Source organism: Schistocerca americana, chromosome 11, assembly GCF_021461395.2.
Source record: "Schistocerca americana isolate TAMUIC-IGC-003095 chromosome 11, iqSchAmer2.1, whole genome shotgun sequence".
NCBI lineage: Eukaryota > Metazoa > Arthropoda > Insecta > Orthoptera > Acrididae > Schistocerca > Schistocerca americana.
The window spans coordinates 129,291,136-129,309,866 of NC_060129.1; the positions used below are offsets into that span (position 1 = coordinate 129,291,136).

General features: G+C 42.3%; 1 protein-coding gene across 1 annotated transcript in view; it reads left to right on the forward strand.

The window, feature by feature from the left end:
* The window catches only part of LOC124553981 (THAP domain-containing protein 1 B-like), a 52,990-nt gene extending 35,378 nt beyond the window's left edge, over positions 1 to 17,612 (forward strand). Inside the window, exon 3 of the mRNA XM_047128004.1 lies at positions 17,380 to 17,612. Coding sequence (XP_046983960.1) covers positions 17,380 to 17,528 — 149 coding nt within the window. The 3' untranslated portion in view covers positions 17,529 to 17,612. The remainder of the gene's footprint in view (positions 1 to 17,379) is intronic.
* The last annotated feature ends 1,119 nt before the right edge of the window (positions 17,613 to 18,731 follow it).

Below are 18,731 nucleotides of genomic sequence, written 5' to 3' on the forward strand. Positions count from 1 at the left end.
TCCTTGGTTTATTGTTTGACTTCTGTGTGATTTGAGTTACCTTTAGGGAACCGAGCAAGGTGCCGCAGTGGTTAGCACACTGGACTCGCATTCGGGAGGACGACTGTTCAATCCCGTCTCCGGCCATCCTGATTTAGGTTTTCCATGATTTCCCTAAATCGTTTCAGGCAAATGCCGGGGTGGTTCCTTTGAAAGGGCATGGCCGATTTCCTTCCCCATCCTTCCCTCACCCGAGCTTGCGCTCCGTCTCTAATGACCTCGTTGTCGACGGGACATTAAACACTAACCACCACCACCACCTTTAGGGAACAACAATTTTCAAAAGTGGAGGTAACTTTATTAGTGAATGCTTTGTATTTTCCATTTGAGTCAGAAGTGTTGTAAGCATATATCCAGTTCATGTTTTTGAGCAATATCTAAATTTTCTACTTATGTATTATCCTCCTGTACTCAGATTTAATACATTTTTCTTATCCTGAGAAGTTTCAAAATATAACACAAGATGCTGCATGTCATGATCAGATAGCCCATTTACTATTGGTTTTGTGACATGCCTTTTTTCCCCTTGATTTGTATACAAAGATATTATGAATGGCAATCTTTGAGCATTTAAATATGTTAGCTGCAAAGTCCACAGTGGGAACTAAATCGAAAGATAGTGTTACTGAGTGCCATAATTGTTCTCTGACAAGAGCTTTTCAATAAACTCACATTAATATCACCAGTAACCACCATTTCCTTTTTTTTTACTGTGAGAAGCGACAACAGACCTTCCATATTTCTTATGAACAGGTTAAAATTTCCTGAAGGTGATTTGTACATACCTCTATTATAAAGGACTTAATTATAAAACACTACTTCTGTTGCACAAGCTTCTAAGTGCCGCTCTGATCAAAATTTATTAATATCAATATTCTTTAAATCAAAACAGTTTCTGACAAACTGGCAACTCCTCCTTTCTCTATGTTTTCTCTACAGAAGTAAGAAGCTAACTTTAATCCTGCAACATTTAACATATATAGAACAGTGGTCACATAACAGACTGAACAGGAACCTGGAGAGTCCCCAACACGACGCAAGGCCAAACAAAGTTAGAAGATTAGTTCCCCATACATCTAAACTGTATAGTAATGGTGAAACTGAAAGGGAGTCGAGCTGAAAAACCATATCCTGAAAAGTAAACAATATTCAAGAACCAAAAAAATAATTTAAAAAACTTGATCATTTCAAAGAAACCATTACTGCTGTAGAATATAGGTTTCTTTAGAAATAAAACTGTTTGATTATGACCAGCATTACTACTCGAACTTACTCTTACCCTTTTAGCATTATGAATTCATGTTTAATATATTTTCAGTGAAGTATAAACTGCATGAAACAATGTTCTTTTATCATCTGTTTGAGTTGTATCATATGCTGTTGTACAATGGATGACAGAGGTCACTTGAGATACAATATGATACCACCTTGGAATTACAACAAAGTATCTGTACCTCTCTTACTTTCCTTTTTTCACCATCAGTCAAGAGTCCAACTGAGCCCCTTGGTACTGCGAACTGTATAGTCATGTTTTTTGCCTGTAAATTTCAACAAATGTTTAACATTCCTTCAAATAACAAAATTTGGATATAGGTCATGAACAAAGACACAGAGCAAGGAGAGAAACAGTCCACAATGAGCTACAGACTTGTTTAACTTAAACAGTTGTATCAACATAGGGTAGAATATTAAACCTTATCTGGATGAGACAAGAGCAGCAACAGCACATATTTGTGAGGGGTTTTTGGAGGTTTTGCTGCAACACATCCCGCACTGAGTTAATGCAGTTATCAGCTATGTAAGCAAAGTCCTGAGGGCAATTGCTTTTGACTGAAATGAAGACTTACATCTAAGCCATGCCTGTTGCTCCAGTTGGGGGATAGGAATAAGCTAATTGGTGCCTGCACGTGGACAGGAGGGAGAAGGGCAGATTATCTGAGCATCTTACAGGTAGTGTAAGAAGGAACATATTTAAGACGGAGTGAGATTACAGGGAGACAGTCGAATCAAATTAGAAATGAAAAGGACCAAAACTGCTTGCTCAATATACAGAGTGAATAACACCGGGGATAGGCTACAACCCTGCCTCAATCCTTTCCCATCCACTGCTTCCCTTTGATGTCCCTCTACTCTTATAACTGCCATCTGGTTTCTGTACAAATTAAAAATAGCCTTTCGCTCCCTGTATTTTACCCCTACCACCTTTAGAATTTGAAAGAGAGTATTCCAGTCAACATTGTCAAAAGCTTTCTCTAAGTCTACAAATGCTAGAAACCTAGGTTTTGCCTTTCCTTAATCATTCCTCTAAGTTAACTCGTAAAGTCAGTATTGCCTCACATGTTCCAACATTTCTACGGAATCCAAAGTGATCTTCCCTGAGGTTGGCTTCTACCAGTTTTTCCATTCGTCTGTAAAGAATTCAAGTGGGTATTTTGCAGCTGTGACTTATTAAACTGATAGTTTGGTAATTTTCACGTATGTCAACACCTGCTTTCTTTGGAATTATTATATTCTTCTTGAAGTCTGAGGGTATTTCGCCTGTCTCATACATCTTGCTCACCAGATGGTAGAGTTTTGTCAGGACTGGCTCTCCCAAGGTTATCAGGAGTTCTAATGGAATGTTGTGTACTCCTTGTTTCGACTCTCCCTGAAACTCTGTACAACCTCTGGTTCTTTCAGTTTGTCCAGGTCCCATCTCCTTAAAATCTCACCTTTTTGCAGTTCCTTCAGTTTTAATCTACAGTTCATACCCAATAGATTGTGGTCAGAGCCTACATCTGTCCCTGGAAATGTCTTACAATTTAAAACCTTGTTCCTAAATCTCTGTCTTACTATTATATAATCTATCTGATACCTTTTAGTATCTCCAGGGTTGTTCCATGTATACAACCTTCTTTCATGATTCTTGAACCAAGTGTTAGCTATGATTAAGTTATGCTCTGTGCAAAATTCTACAAGGTGGCTTCCTCTTTCATTTCTTAGCCCCAATCCATTTTCACCTACTACATTTCCTTCTCTTCCTTTTCCTACAGTCGAATTCCAGTCACCCATGACTATTAAATTTTCGTCTCCATTCACTACCTGAATAATTTCTTACATCTCATCATACATTTCATCAATTTCTTCATCATCTGCAGAGCTAGTTGGCATATATACTTGTACCACTGTAGTAGGCATGGGCTTCGTGTCTATCTTGGCCACAATAATGAGTTCACTATGCTGTTTGTAGTAGCTTACCTGCACTCCTATTTTCCTATTCATTACTGAAGCTACTCCTGCATTACCCCTATTTGATTTTGTATTTATAATCCTGTATTCGCCTGACCAAAAGTCTTGTTCCTCCTGCCACCAAACTTCACTAATTCCCACTATATCTAACTTTAACCTATCCATTTCCCTTTTTAAATTTTCTAACCTACCTGCCCGATTAAGGGATCTGACATTCCATGCTCCGATCCGTAGAACGCCAGTTTTCTTTCTCCTGATAACGACGTCCTCCTGAGTAGTCCCCACCTGGAGATCCGAATAGTGGGCTATTTTACCTCCGGAATATTTTACCCAAAAGGATGCCATCATCATTTAATCATACAGTAAAGCTGCATGCCCTTGGGAAAAATTACTGCTGTAGTTTCCCCTTGCTTTCAGCCATTCGCAGTACCAGAACAGCAAGGCCATTTTGGTTAGTGTTACAAGGCCAGATCAGTCAATCACCCAGACTGTTGCCCCTGCAACTATTGAAAAGGCTGCTGCCCCTCTTCAGGAACCACATGTTCGTCTGGCCTCTCAACAGATACCCCTCCATTGTGGTTGCACCTACGGTACAGCTATCTGTATCGTTGAGGCATGCAAGCCTCCCCACCAACAGCAAGGTCCATGGTTCATGAGGGGGAATTCAGTTACTGCTCTTAAAATATCTTGGCAGGCTGTTCTACCACTTGTGTTTATTCATAAGTTTTTGTTTGTCTGAAGTAATGGTATTGTGATCAGGTATCTTATTACACATATTTGATTAATCTTAATGGTACACGGAAAATAAAAAGTAACTGTGGAAGTAAATACGTCTTTTTATCTTTTCTTGTATCATGTCCTGACATGAGGTCCTTCCTACACAAGATTATACCTACTTAACCCAGTCCTTTTTTTTTGTAGCTCTTTGTCTTGGGTACGCATAACAAAATATTTATGCTGGATAGCACCTTCGCGGATGTACATCTGGTGCAAGCGTTACTGCTCTCATTTACAACAGCAGTGTTCTGTTACTGTGTGTACTAACCCAAAGAAATACTATTATTACAACATGCTACCATTTTGTCAAAAGGAAGGAATTATGTTTGAACCAAGAGCTCTAATGCTTATCCCCGAATTAATTAACATTTTGGTGATTAAAACAACCTGAATTCAATATTATTCATCTGTGATAGATAATTTTAATCCAGAAAGTTACGCATATGCAGTGAAAGGTATCATGTACTTTTTTATAATATTCTATTTAGCCTTCATCAGCATAACACTATTTAGCCAAGGTTTCCTGTACTTGGAATGTGTTAATTGTTTATGGATTCATCGCCTCAACAAATTCATTGTTTTAGTATGTAGACTACTCCATAATTTCATTGTAAGATGTGCATATTAACACTTTGACTGTACAGTATAACATTTAGTATTGCAGTTTTGGGCAACCTGTTTTTCCAGTTGGAAAGGAAGTTGCTTACAAAATGCTTGTTTTAGTGTGCACTCCTCTCATTCTTAGTTGTATGGATAGCCACATTTTATGTTTAGTGCATCATTAGGAAGCTTTTCATCATCATTAGGGACTCTACAGTTCCATGGTGAAAAGCTAAACACACTATGTAACATTACTGACCTGGTTATATTGCTGGTATTCTTTTATACTGCTAAACTTTTGAAGTATCATTATCTGAAAGTGGTTGAAGATGTAGTCTAGTTCAGTGATGGGCATAATATCATTGATTTAAACTTGTCATTACTTCACATTTATTAGTGCCAAAACACACAATGATGAAGATTAACTTTTGGTATAACTATTTTTATAGTTCAAATAGACCAAGTCAGCTACTACAATTGATGAACTCTAAACAGTGGTGGGTTCTTTCCATGGCAAAGTCGTCATCCTAGTCTACAAAAAAGTAAACCTTCAGAAAACAGCATTTGAAAGAACTAAGTCACTGAAGCTTTACTAACACTTTAACACAGAGAAGTTATGTGGATGACTACAGACAGATTTTTCAAACAAGTTCATTAAATAATCACACTGAGTGACTGTAACAGTAAGATCTGCTCATATTAGTGACTCTGACATTGAAATGTGGAGTACATATGGATTTTTACATTGAGATATTAAGATGAAAATAGCTAATCGTGACTCTGCCATGGAGAAGTTACTGTAACAATTACTAGAACCTAAATTCCTATTGCTATATTAAGAGAACATTTTTGAAATTAGTGGCAATGACAATATTGGGAAGCAACTAATAATTTGGTTTATCTGAAAAGTTTGGTGGATTATTTTACTCATATCATGCAGATTGCCGTGGGAATTTACCAAGCCTCTTGTAAATTTAACAGGATAGTAGTTTCCTCCATTTCTTAATTGTCAAATTACTCTGATAACCAAAGCTATTTTCTAGTTCAGAAAAATTACAGCAAGAAAATTATAACTACATCTATGATTTAATAAACATACTTAAAGGTGCAAATAATAATATTATTTTCTGGGTGTGGAAATTTAATTATGAATGACATTTTAGTTAATTAATTTTCACAAATAATAAAATGTTTAATGATAGAGTGAAATGAGGGCTTTCAAATAATTTATGTCATTCTGGAAATAAACAATTGTTAGCTCACAATATGTTCTGGAGCATATGGCTTCTGAATAAAGCAAATTACAGATTTCTCTTAAAAGAACACATACAATGTTTACATTAGCAGAACTCAGTTAAACTGACAGATAATGAATTTTACTGAAACATCACTTAAATAGCAATTTTGGTGCTTTGTGTAAATGTGGTACATCTACAACCAGCAGAATATAAAAAAAGAAATAAGAAAGTTATCTAAGGAGTAGATTTATAGCAAATGCAGTTACTCCAACTTTCCAAGTTTCAAGTTCCTCATCTCTACAATGGAAGTATGTATTATACTGTCCCAACCTAAAAAAAGTGAGTCTACAGTGCTCAAATCCAAAATGGTGGATGCATGTCAATCAGTGTTTCTGAAGTTACTGTTGATTGCTTTAGCACTGCAGATAAATCTAGCTACATTATGAAAACCTACCAAATTTGGGATAGGTTCAACCCAGCACACAGCTGCAAGATCATGAATGGAACATGGCATTAAAAAAATGCTGTAAAATAATAATAGAGTACTTGTGTACGTAGTACACAGAGCTACAAAAGCAAACTTAAGAGAGTGGCATACAATGGCAGTCAAATATGAAAAAGATGGAAAAAAGTAAGTAAACTACTCATTAATACTGAAGTACTTGCCATAGTTGCTAACACATTTATTCCACTGTAATTGCCTTACAATGGTCAACGCCTTTGTGGAAAAATGTTGCCAGACACACACCTCTTTATCTGAAGCAAAGGGACAGCCATAAATGCCTTTCTTCAGCACTTTAAAAATATGGAAATCACATGGAGAGAGATTGGGACTTTATTGAGAATATGTGTTTCCCAGCAAAACTTCTACAACCTACTCTATACAGTCTTGGCAGGCATTTTACTGGCAGGTTGCTTAAACTATGATGCAGAGTTTTGTCTGGGAAGCTTTCACACAAGCTCCATACAGTCCCAATCTTTCCTTATGTGATTTCCATATTTTTGGAGCCCTAAAGAAACATTCTTGGTCATTCGTTTGGTTCACACCAAGAGTTCATACAACACCGCAAACATTTTTCCATGAAGCGATTACCATCTAGTCTCACAGGGGCATAAATGGATTCACAGCTATGGTGATCACTTTTGAAATACTTAACAGTTAACTTACTTTTTTCTATCAATCTTGTTTTATGGAGCTTTCCTCTCGTGTATTCTTTCTGAAGTTTTGCAACAGTGTAGCCAAATATATTACAACAAAAAAAGATGAATGTGACAGGGTTCAGATCCCATACAGAGCCAATCACAAAATATTTTGATTTCATTCATCACTTTCAAATTATTGTTTAATTCTGGTATGTTAACGCAATGCTAAATCTATAGTGGCAGATCCATTATTACGTTGGGATTTCTTAATTAACACATACTAATATAGATTTTTGCATGTGAGCAGTGCAAACCTTCCCCTGTGCCTCCAACCCTTCTCCCTGCCCCTCCCCCCCCCCCCCCCTGCACCACACAAAAATTCGTAAGACCAGTTTTGTTTATCAGTTTCTTCGAGTGGCAGTGGCAGTGTGCGTAAACACATACACACATAACCGACCACATAGTCTGGCTGCCTAGGCCAGAATCTGAGCAGCAGTGCAAGATGCTCAAAGTCTTGCCTTGGCAGCCAGAGACTGTGGCTATGTCTGCGCATGTTGTGTTTGTGTGTTGTGTTGTGTGCTGTTTAAATGTAATGAAGACCTGTGACGTCCGCGACGGGCGTTGCTTCCTGCCAGCGAGTGAAGCGGTCCACCATAGTTAGGAGGTACCGCTTGCCTTGTGAGAGAGGAAGCGGGCCGACGAGGTCCACGTGAACGTGCGCAAATCGGCGTGTCGCGTCCGGGAAGGTGCCCACAGGTGCGTGGGTGTGCCTCCCGACTTTGGCGCGCTGACATGCGGTGCAAGTGCGCGCCCATTCGCGACAGTCCTTCCGAAGCCCGGGCCAGACGAAACGCGCAGCCACGAGCGTCGCAGTGGTGTTGGTGCCGGGGTGTGACAGTCCGTGGACACGGTCGAAGGCACTGCGCCGGAATTTCTCCGGGAGAAACGGTCGGTGCGTGCCGGTTGAGGTGTCACACCAAATCTTCCGTGCGGAGCCGGGGACAGGCACCAGCTCCAGTTGCAGGCCGCTGGAAGTGTCGTGACGGAAGCGGTGTAGTTCTTCGTCACTCTCCTGTACTTGGGCCACGTCCTCAAAGTTCACAGGGGGTGAAATAACGGCACACGCTCGGGACAAACAATCGGCGACGATATTGTCTCTCCCCGAAATGTGTCGAATGTCAGTCGTGAATTGCGACACGTACTCTAACTGCTGGAGTTGGCGCGGTGAACACTTAGTGTGGTTGTTCTCGAACGCGTGGGTAATGGGTTTGTGATCGGTGAAAATGATGAACTGTCGGGCTTCTATGGACGGTCGGAAGTATTTCACCGCCGCGTACACCGCAAGCAACTCTCGGTCATAAGCGCTCCATGCACGTTGCGAATCAGGAAGCTTTTTAGAGAAAAAACCGAGAGGCTGCCAACTCCCGCCGACGCGCTGTTGTAACGCCGCGCCGATGGCGGCCTGGCTGGCGTCCACGACTACAGCTAAGTCCGCGTCATGTACCGGGTGTGCGAGCAGCGTCGCTTCCATGAGATTCCTTTTTGAGTCCGTGAAGCTCTGCTCCATTGCGTCTGTCCAATTCACGAGGGTCTTTCCTTTTGAGGTAGGACCTTGCAACGCCTTAGTCAGCGGCTCTTGCACTGCTGCGGCGTTTGGCAGGTGTCGGTGATAAAAGTTCAACATGCCGAGGTAACGTCGTAATTCTTTGTGCGTCTGCGGACGCGGCATGTTCTGTATTGCCTTCACTTTCTCCGGTAGCGGTGTCGATCCGGTGAGCGTAATTAAATGGCCGAGGAACTCAATTTCCGTCACGCCGAACTCGCATTTAGCGGGGTTAATGACGATGTCGGCTTCACTCAGGCACTGAAAGATGGTCGTTAAGTGGCGGTGGTGGAGATCGGGCGACTTGGAATACACCAAGATGTCGTGGAGGTATGCGAAGCAAAATAGCAAGCCTAGCAAGACGCCGTCCAGGAACCGCTGCCAAGTCTGGGCAGCATTCCAAAGACCGAAATTCATAAACAGGCTTTCGAAAAGCCCAAAGGGCATTACGATGGCTGTTTTTTCGATGTCTTCGGGCGCCACCGGAATTTGGGTGTACGCCTTTGCACAGTCAATCTTGCTGAACACCGCGCAGCCCGCCAAGGCATAGCTGAAGTCTTGAAGGTGTGGGACTGGGTACTGGTCCAGCACCATTCGCGAATTAAGGGCGCGATAGTCCCCACACGGGCGCCACGAATTATCTTTTTTTTGGCACTAAATGCAACGCCAATGACCATGGGCTGCTCGATGGTCACACGATGCCTTGCCGCAGCATGGCCTCGAACTCTGCCTTTGCTGCTGCGAGTCTGTCCGGCGCGAGTCGACGTGGGCAACACGATGTGGGGGGTCCGGGTGTGGTTATTATGTGGTGCACCGTCGAATGTTTGATGTCTCTCGGTGCACCGGCTGGGCGGGTGAGGTCGGGGAATTGTTCAAGAATGTCAGCGTACGGTCCGGGGCACTTCACGGGTTTAACACTGTAGTATGCAGCCTGCCGGCGCTGTCCCGCTATCTTTAAATTAGTCGTGGCGTCGATGAGCTGGCCGTTTGCAATGTCGGCTAGTAGCCCGTAGTGGCCGAGAAAGTCTGCGCCCAGGATCGGCTCATTGACGTCGGCCACGGTAAAAGTCCACGAGAACGTGCGCCGTAGGCCTAGATCTATATTGCGGCTGTGTGTGCCGTAAGTTTTTATAGCGGAATTGTTCGCCGCTGTAAGGCAGAGTGCCTCGGCCCGCCTGCGGTCTCGTAACATAGAACGGGGGAATATCGAGAGGTCCGAACCCGTGTCGACGAGGTACCTCCCGCCTGCCCCCGTTCCGCAACAAACAGACGCTTTGATATCATATTGCAGCCACGTGCGCCTAGGTCCGGTCGCAGCTGGCGTTTGGGTGCGAGCAAGGAGCGCGGCACCTGGTTGTTTCGTTGCCGAAGCGGGCGTGGTACCAGCAGTAGCCGCTTTGTGTGTGCTGTGACGTCGGCGGGGTACCGTTGGAGCGGCTGTTGCTGTGTTGCCGGCTGCGCGAGCCACGCCGCCTGTCGCCCGGTCTGCTGCCGCTGCGGCGCGTGCTGCCCTCTTGCTGCGAGCGCGCCAACCGGTCGACTTGCGTCGAGAGAGCTGCCACCTGTGCGGTCAAGTGTTGCACTAGCTGGTGCAGGTCGGCATCCGATGCGGGTGCGGGAGGCGCTTGTCGCCACAGTGGTGGGGGGACGGAGTAGTAAGCTGCCGCAGACGCGGTGCTAGGCGCCGTTGTCAGCGCGTCGTGCACCCTGTCGGCCAAGTTAGCGACGGCGTCCAGCTGCATCTCCGTCTGTGCGGCTATCGCTGCCTGCACCTGAGCTGGGAGGCTGCGCACCCAGATAGTGCGTAACAGCGAATCTGGCACCATATCGGACTGCACTAGGCTCCGCAAGTGGCGCAGGAACTGCGAGGGCCTCCGATCGCCGCATTCCTCTTGCCGCAGCAGTTGGTGCACACGCTGTTCCTCTGACGACGAAATCCGCCGGATCAGCTCTTCCTTGAGCCGTTTGTAGCTTGACTGCGTCGGCGGGGCGGTGATTATGTCCCGCACTTCGGCCGCATAGTTCTGGTCCAGCTGGCTCACTACGTGCCCAAATTTCGCCAGGTCGCAGGTCACGTGGTTGCTCATAAATACCGCCTCAACCTGGCTGAACCACATCACAGGGTCGCGCGGCCAAAAGGGAGGCAGCCTGATCAATGCCCGTCCAGCGCTTGTCGGCGTTCCGGCGGTCGTAGGAGGCGTCGGTGTGGCGGGGATTTGCGCGCCAACATTGTCCTGAGCTGTCTGCGGCTGCGCGGCGTCCGCGCGTGTAGTCCGTGCCTGTAGCTCATTCTCTAGCCACGTGTTGCGTGCGAGCAGTTCTTCGACTGTCTTTCGTAACTCCTCTAGTGTCGCCATCTTAGTTCAGAGTCGAATCCTCGTACAAGAGGAAAGTACACACTGAAAATAACACAAGGGAAACACACGAAAGGAAAAAAAATAACACTAAGCAGTTCGCGATCAAAATATACGCACACAAAAACAATACAAAAAAAAGTTAGTTAAAGAAAATTTTACTACGGAGCACTGTTCGGCGCGGGCGTATGCGCGCAAGCCTACTCGCGGTTCCACGTCTCTCGTACCGACGAACGTTAGTGTCACCACGTGTTTTTTTAGCCTCAGATCACGTCGGGGTCACCAGTGAAGCGGGAACGTGTTGTATCTCCGCTTACAGTCGCTCATGTGCAGTGAACCGGCATTTATCACCGCGCCCACGCACTATGCTCATGGGAGAGGCTTTGTGGCAATAAACTACTAAAGCGGTTTCTGGACAGGACACATTTATTTTTCCTGCCGTTACAATAATTGACAAATAATATACTTCGCTAATGTCCGTCTATATAGGCGCGTTGCACTGGCGGCACGGCTCGGTCACCGATCCCGGAGGGTGTACACTCCCGTGACGAGCCGTGGCGCGACCGCGTGGACCGAGCGAGACAAAAGGCCGCGTCACAGAATGTTCTGCTCTTGGCGCGACCGGAGGCGCCGTAACGTCCGCGAAGAAGCGAAAGACAATTTAACGGCGACTGCGTTAACGACCGCGCGTACGCATTTACGGCGGAGTCACGTTGACTCGACGCACGTGGTCCGCGGCGGAAGAACTGGGGAGACGTGTGTCGCGTCGCGTCGACTAGCTCGAACTGGTGGTAGCTTTGTTCCCGTGCGGTCCGGTGTGCGACGCACCGTTGCCAAAATTCCGCATAACGGTACAGCTGCCCGTACTTGTGTCGGCAGTGCCGTAGTTCAGCCCTTCGTGCGTTGGACGGTGCTGCCGCCACAACCCTTCACCACCATAGCTGTCTGCCAGCCATGAGGTTATTTTAATCAAAATTTAGAAGAAAACATAACAATTGTTTATCACTAAGTCGGCCGAAGGTTCACAAAAGCGTTCAACAATAACCACAAAAGTTTTCATATATAATTCACTAATATAATCGGATGGGGGTTGACAGAAGCGTCCGATCTCACGCGTCGGCTTTGACCTGTGACGTACGGGTGTTGTCGTGTGTGACGTCATGACGGCGCGGAGTTTGCCTTGCGAGTGTGGCGTGTTTGTAGATGTCATCGTGTTGTGGTTTGTTGTGCTCTCTTGTGCTATGTTCAGGGTTTTCGTCTGTATGGTGTAATGGGCTCAGTTTGCTTTTGCTCATTATCCAGAATTGTTCGAGTATTGGCTGTGTTTATGGTGGAATTCGTTTCAGTGAGTTAACGATTTTGTGTGGAGGTTAATTTAGTGTTGTTCGCTGTAGGTCGTGTGATAATTTTAGTAAAATTAATCGGTTGTTGTTTTTTGTTCAGGAATGGATATGACGGATAAAAGTAACATTGCGCAGGTCAAGGGAAGTGTTCGATCCCAATATGTGGCTGTGTGTGTTGATATTGGTATCGGGAGTTGTTTTTGTGCTATATAGGTCAAGAGAAGTGTCCGATTCCAGATCATATTGTGTTTAGTGGTAATTGGGGAGTTTTGTGATCTCGGTTTTTCTCGTCGTTTTGTACGGGGGTGGGTGTCTAAATTTGTTTATATTTAGTTTGCCCCCACCCAAAAACACGCCATTTCCCGTGCTTATCCCGTTAGTGACATAGGCTTTTTGTGGAAAGTGTGTGTGGTTGTTTTTTGATGTATTTTCGTCCTCATAATGTGTACGTACCGACTTTATATGCGCCATATTGGAATCGTGGTTTATGGTCGTTTCCGCCATATTTGTGACGTCATGGGTCAAAGCAGACGGGCGGTATCGGACGCTTCCGTATTTCCTCTGAGAGGTGCTAAAAAAATTTTTGAAACTTTCCTGAAATTACTCTCAGTCACCATTTGAATTTTGTTTTGCAATCTTTATTTACCAAGACCAGTTTTGAATCACTATCAGCAGATGGTACACATTTATTGCATGTTTGCAGCTTTGTTGGAGTTGTGCAGCTGTGGCCAGGCGAGAACTGTACATACTTCTAACCACATTTGGTGCGTGTATGTTTCATTCTCTTGCCATAACTACATGAGCCACAAGAATGCTGCAAATATGCAATAAATATGCACCATCTGATGATAAACAGCTTGTTAATTTAAAACTAGTCATGGTAAATACAAACTGAAGAACAAAACCAAAGGAAATTGGCTCATGTAGACCTTTACAAAAATTTAAATCTGAACTGAAATTGCTTATTCTAGCAACTTCTGCTTTAAAGAGGGATATTTAACAAAAACATTGTGGTATAAACAGACTACAATGATTGCTTGTGCTATTTAGAAGTAGATGTAAACATTCTGTAACAGTAACATGAGCAGTGACAGAGACCAATATCTTCATTATAATTATTTTTCAGCCAATAAGTTACCTGGTAATCTGTAAATAGCCAGTATGTAGACATAAACAAAGACACAGAGTGTAAATCCAAAGTAATCTACACCATTTTGATAGAAACAGACCAATGATCTTTGGAACACAGCATTACTTTTAACTAATCAAAATACACACAAACTATATCTGAAAAACAAAATCAGTTTGTATAACGTGATCTACTTCTCAATTATAAAAGGTAGATTGGTGTAAAGTCATGACTCCACCTGTCTGTTTTGACCAGTAATGCCCTCAACAAGGTGTACGCTATTTCAAACAAATACAATATGGTGACCACGACATCACTCATTACACCTGCGAACAAACATAAAGAGCATGTGAAGTATTTAACTCCAGAAATAGAATGAAACTAATACAACAACCAAATGAAGAGGGCAAACTAAATACACGACAGTAAGAGTAATGACATCAATGCAAAACAAATATTCATCCAAAAATCAAGCACACAAAAATGACATAATATAACAAAAAAATTACAAAAATGAAAACTATTGGTGTTGTAAATTTCACGTCACCCATATATCGCAAATGAAGACCTCAGTACCAGTAACCCACACAGAACTCGAAAACTCAACACAATTTTCACTCCAGCTACACAGCTCCAACAAAGCCCTCAATACCAGGAACCGACCACTCTAAAACATTGTGTTGCAAATTTCACTTCACCCGCAAAGCTCCAGATACAAAACTTTCATGTACTCTATCTAAACCAAAGTTCTCAGCACAACAAACCAAACCATGTTCACATGACTAAAGTCAGAAATGTATCCTAAACAACGATGGTACATCAGTACCCATGATACCTACTAATAACATTCCAACAATTACCGAAGACTAACATGGTAATCCCGAAAACTCATGAAAACTTTCACCACCACCAATTCCAATATACGCAAACAACTTCACCTATTGCAACAAGCAATGAGCTACTCTTAACTATCTGTATCTTCTTCACAACAGAAGAAAAAAGAAAAATATTAAATCTCCTTCCACAGGAAACACTGGCACTAATATTTCCAAACATAGAAACGAATCTATCAGCCAAAGTATGCAAATTCAAAGTAACTCACCAGAAAGCCAGCACAAATTCTTTCAATACCAACATGAAACATTCAATTCGTGTCACACTACAAACATCGAGTCTCTCCATGACATTACGGGTCAAAGCACCTGACCTTGTGCGAATGCAATGACTGCCAATTGGCAAGAAAAGAGAACTAAATTATCAAAAAAGAAACTTAATTACTGTTGGAACATTGGTCCTGAGTTTGCATCTTTTTGCTAAAACCCAAAAAGGCCAGTACTACCTGCTGTGCACTTAGGATATCTTTCTCACTGTACTGACCCACAAACAGAATACTTTTATTCAATCTGCCCTACAGCATTTTCTTTCTAAGCAGCGCAGCTTAGATCTAAAAATTGTCCATTCTAACATTGAAATTCTAATACTTACATCCTAAACCATTTACTCCCTAATGGTCCTTATGACCAATAATGAAGATTGAATTCACTAGACACTGATTTGATTTTAGAATTACCTGAATGTCAGGCGGGACATTCACATGAACTCTTACCTGCTGTATCAGCATATTTTGCAAATGCGAATTTCCCTCACTATCTCCAGTTTGCTGCATTTCTCTTCCTGTTTTTAGCGAGTTTCATCGCTATGTACTTTAGTGAGTAAAAATAAAGTCCAAAAACTCCATTAATGAACATCTGAACAGGCTTCAACGAGAGTTACCTTTCAAGAGGCCTTTCAACGGCCACTACAACAGTAGTAAGTTGCATACAACACAGCTATGAAACTAAATCTGCCGTTTATAACGTTCATGAGTACAACACTACACGTGCTGCTTTATTACATACGTCACAGTCTAAATAGATCCTATACATTTACATTCTATGGGAAAATACGATATTCTAGCCACAATCATTTTAACCGATCAGCCTGTTTGCATCCCAGAATCCGAATGTACATTACATTTCCTGTTTTCTCTCCAACAATTTTGTGTTCCGCTTTTCGTCTCTTAGAACTCACAATACCACAAAGCCCATTATTAACTAGAAAAGTTCCACGCGGCATCTACTACCCCGACGAAAACAATAGCAAACATAGGTCTTTCTGTCCGCCACTTCCTGTGTTTCGCTGTCGCTACAGTCTAAGTCTTGTACTTGCCTGGATTTCCAAAGCTGAGCGCCGGCGACGAAAGAAAAGCTTACTGTCATTTCAATACTGGAGAGAGGGAAGCCGAAAGTATGCTTGGAACTTCATACAAAAAACTAAACTATCATGCAACCATTGAATCGATGAAAGTTACAGATTGGGCAGAGAAGTAAGATAAACACGAAAATAAAAGTAAGGTGGGTGCTTTACTGTAAACTCGATGTAGGTTTAAAACTAAGTGTCCGACTTCTTCAAAAGTCGAAGTTTGGAAATAATAGCAGTCTACACGATTTGACCCTTAGCTTGAGGAGTTGCTTGTTGGGAATTACTGGGGGAGACAGGGATATATACAAATACGTCAGCCCCATAACGCACTAGCAAACCATATTGCAGTTCTTAAGAGAAATGTTGTAGGGAGAATATACATTTAACACATAGGTAAACAGCGAAAAGACACCAATACAGTTATTCTACTTGATACGTAGGGACGGAATAAATTATCCGACCCTTCCAAAAATTGTAAATCACTTTCTAGAGGCCAACGAAGTAATAAGGACTAAGCAGAAAGTGGCCATATTTAAATCATACCTTACCAAGAAATTTTGTGGGTATGAATTATACTCTTCACAGACAAACCAAGGGCGAGGGTGGTTATTGCTATTTTATTAGCGGTATAGAAAAAAATACTTGATACAAGTACGGAATTGTTTCTTACTCTCAATATTTTCCTGCTGAACTTGTAAAGTAAAATAAGCAGCGCTTGAATCCTTCAGTGTTGCTGGGCGCTGCCAACAGATGTCACTGCGAGACGCCACCTCAGAAAATATGGCGATCATTTTAGCTCCGTCTGCAATTCGTGACTGGCCGAAAACGAGTCGCATTGGAGCAACTACACCTAGAAACAAAGCTTACGCACACAATTCTGTGGGAGCTGTGACGTTAGCGTTCTGCAGTTGAGCAGTGCTATCTGTTGTTGAAGCGGTGTTTGGAAGCGTGGTCACGGCATGGGTTGTTTTCGCAGCAGTGTCTGAAAACATGGCTTTGTTTTTGTAACATTTGTGGCGGAAATCTTGCTCTCACTGTTATATACGACTCGGATTGTTATTGAGCATCTGCTCGAGATGCCACGCAAGTGCTGTATGCCCTATTGCAGGGGAAACTACGACAACGGTTTAAAAGTTAGCGTCTTTTCATTCCTGTCTAATGAAGCCTTAAGATTGAAATGGATCGCTGCAGTTCATAGGAAAGACTGGGAACCCAGTAAACAGTTCGTTGTATCTGTAACTTAACTTTATTTCTATATTGTTACTCTTTTTAATACTGTTATGTTACAGAGATGAAAATTCAAATCAATACCCTGTCTATAACAAAGTATTATACTTTTAAGCTCACTTTAAGCAGTCCTCAGTTAGATTTCATTTGTCAGTTTACATTCTGCCTTTACGTTAACAGTAAAATATATGGTTCTTTTCAGATATGTGAACTGCATTTCACTGCAGACGACATTGAGAAAATTACCAGTGCTTACGACCCAAAACTGACAAACTACAGCACCTTTGGACCGTCCACGTTTAAAGAAACGTTCGTGAAAATTTATCGTAAAGGGTACTTGTAATCAGTTTACAGATTAATGTACAGGTTCCTTAATTTTCTTGCGATATTGTTAAATATCTAAGATCAATAAACATTGCTATTCGAATCTCATGTTTATCTCTCTCTCTGTTTGCAGATGCTGTACCATCAAAGTTGCCAGGAAGACCTACGTATTTATCTTCAAAACAAGCACCAGCTCGAGAAGATCCAGAGAGTCGCGAACGTTTGGGGAACCAAGCACTTGAGAAAGTCATTGAGCAGAGTGTGGAATCACACAAAAAATGATGGAGAAGAGTTCATTTGCTAGTTTAGAAGATTTTAAATCAAAATTATCTGATTGTGAAAAGCACAGTGACTGGGTCACGGTAACCAAATCAAATAATTTGTCTTTTGTGTTAAAGGATGCTCCTTATCTAAGTGTTGAGTGTCATGTCATTACAAATAGAGATTTAGTGGTAAGTGCATTTGTGAAGGAAGCTGAGCTAAAGTGTGCTGGTAAGATTTAATTACCAAATCAAGTAAGTGATACTGGTACAGTTAGCAATATTTTGAAAGAGTTGTATGTGATGTTTCATATAAATGCGGCTCCATTTTAGGCAAGTTTGTCTTGCTTTGAAGACATTTTCATCCTGAGCAGACTTCTGCAGACCGCCCACTTTACTATTTTGTGGATACTGTACACATTGTAAAATGTAAACGGAACAACTGGGGTAACGAAAAGGACCAAATTATGTGCTTTCCTTCTTTTAGTGATAGCTTGAAGGGAGGTCTTGCTTCTGTTACAGCATTGAAGGAACTACATTTACTAGAAAAAGGTGAACTTTTGCAGTATGGCAGCACTTTAACACTTAAGTCACTATATCCAGATTCTTTTGAACAGCAAAAATGTGAAATTAGCATTGCGTATTTTTAATATAATGACAGTTGTTGCAATGCAAGAACTAGGTGTAAGAATGAATTTTAAAACTGGGAGACTACTGCCACATTTGTAAAAATAATAAGTCAGTCGTTTGATATTGAATGTTGAAACGCCGCTGAAGGGTAAAAGGCTAAGAAATGTATACCAAGAACAGATTACCTTCAATTCAAAACATATCCATGACTTTTTGAGAAACTTTCTCTCGTGGTTGTGCTCATGGGATGATTGCAATGGAGGAAAGAAATTGACCAGAGAAACACACTTTGCTCTCAAACATACTACTGCAGCCTTTATTGATTTTAGTGAATACTGGCTGTGTGAGAAGAAGAGAACATATTTGCTCTTTGGGAAAATACAGACAGACAGGTTTGGGAAATACCGCCAACTTAATGGGGGAAGTTACCATGTATCACAAAGGCAGCTATTTGAAACAGAAGGAAAATTAAGGGCCCTGAGTATGTTTTCCCTTGTATTAAAGGCCAAAGTGTTTGGTGATGTTGTTGTAAGACCTAATGATGTTGATGCTGCTTGTTGTAGAATCCCAGACTTTCAAGATATCGACAACCCTG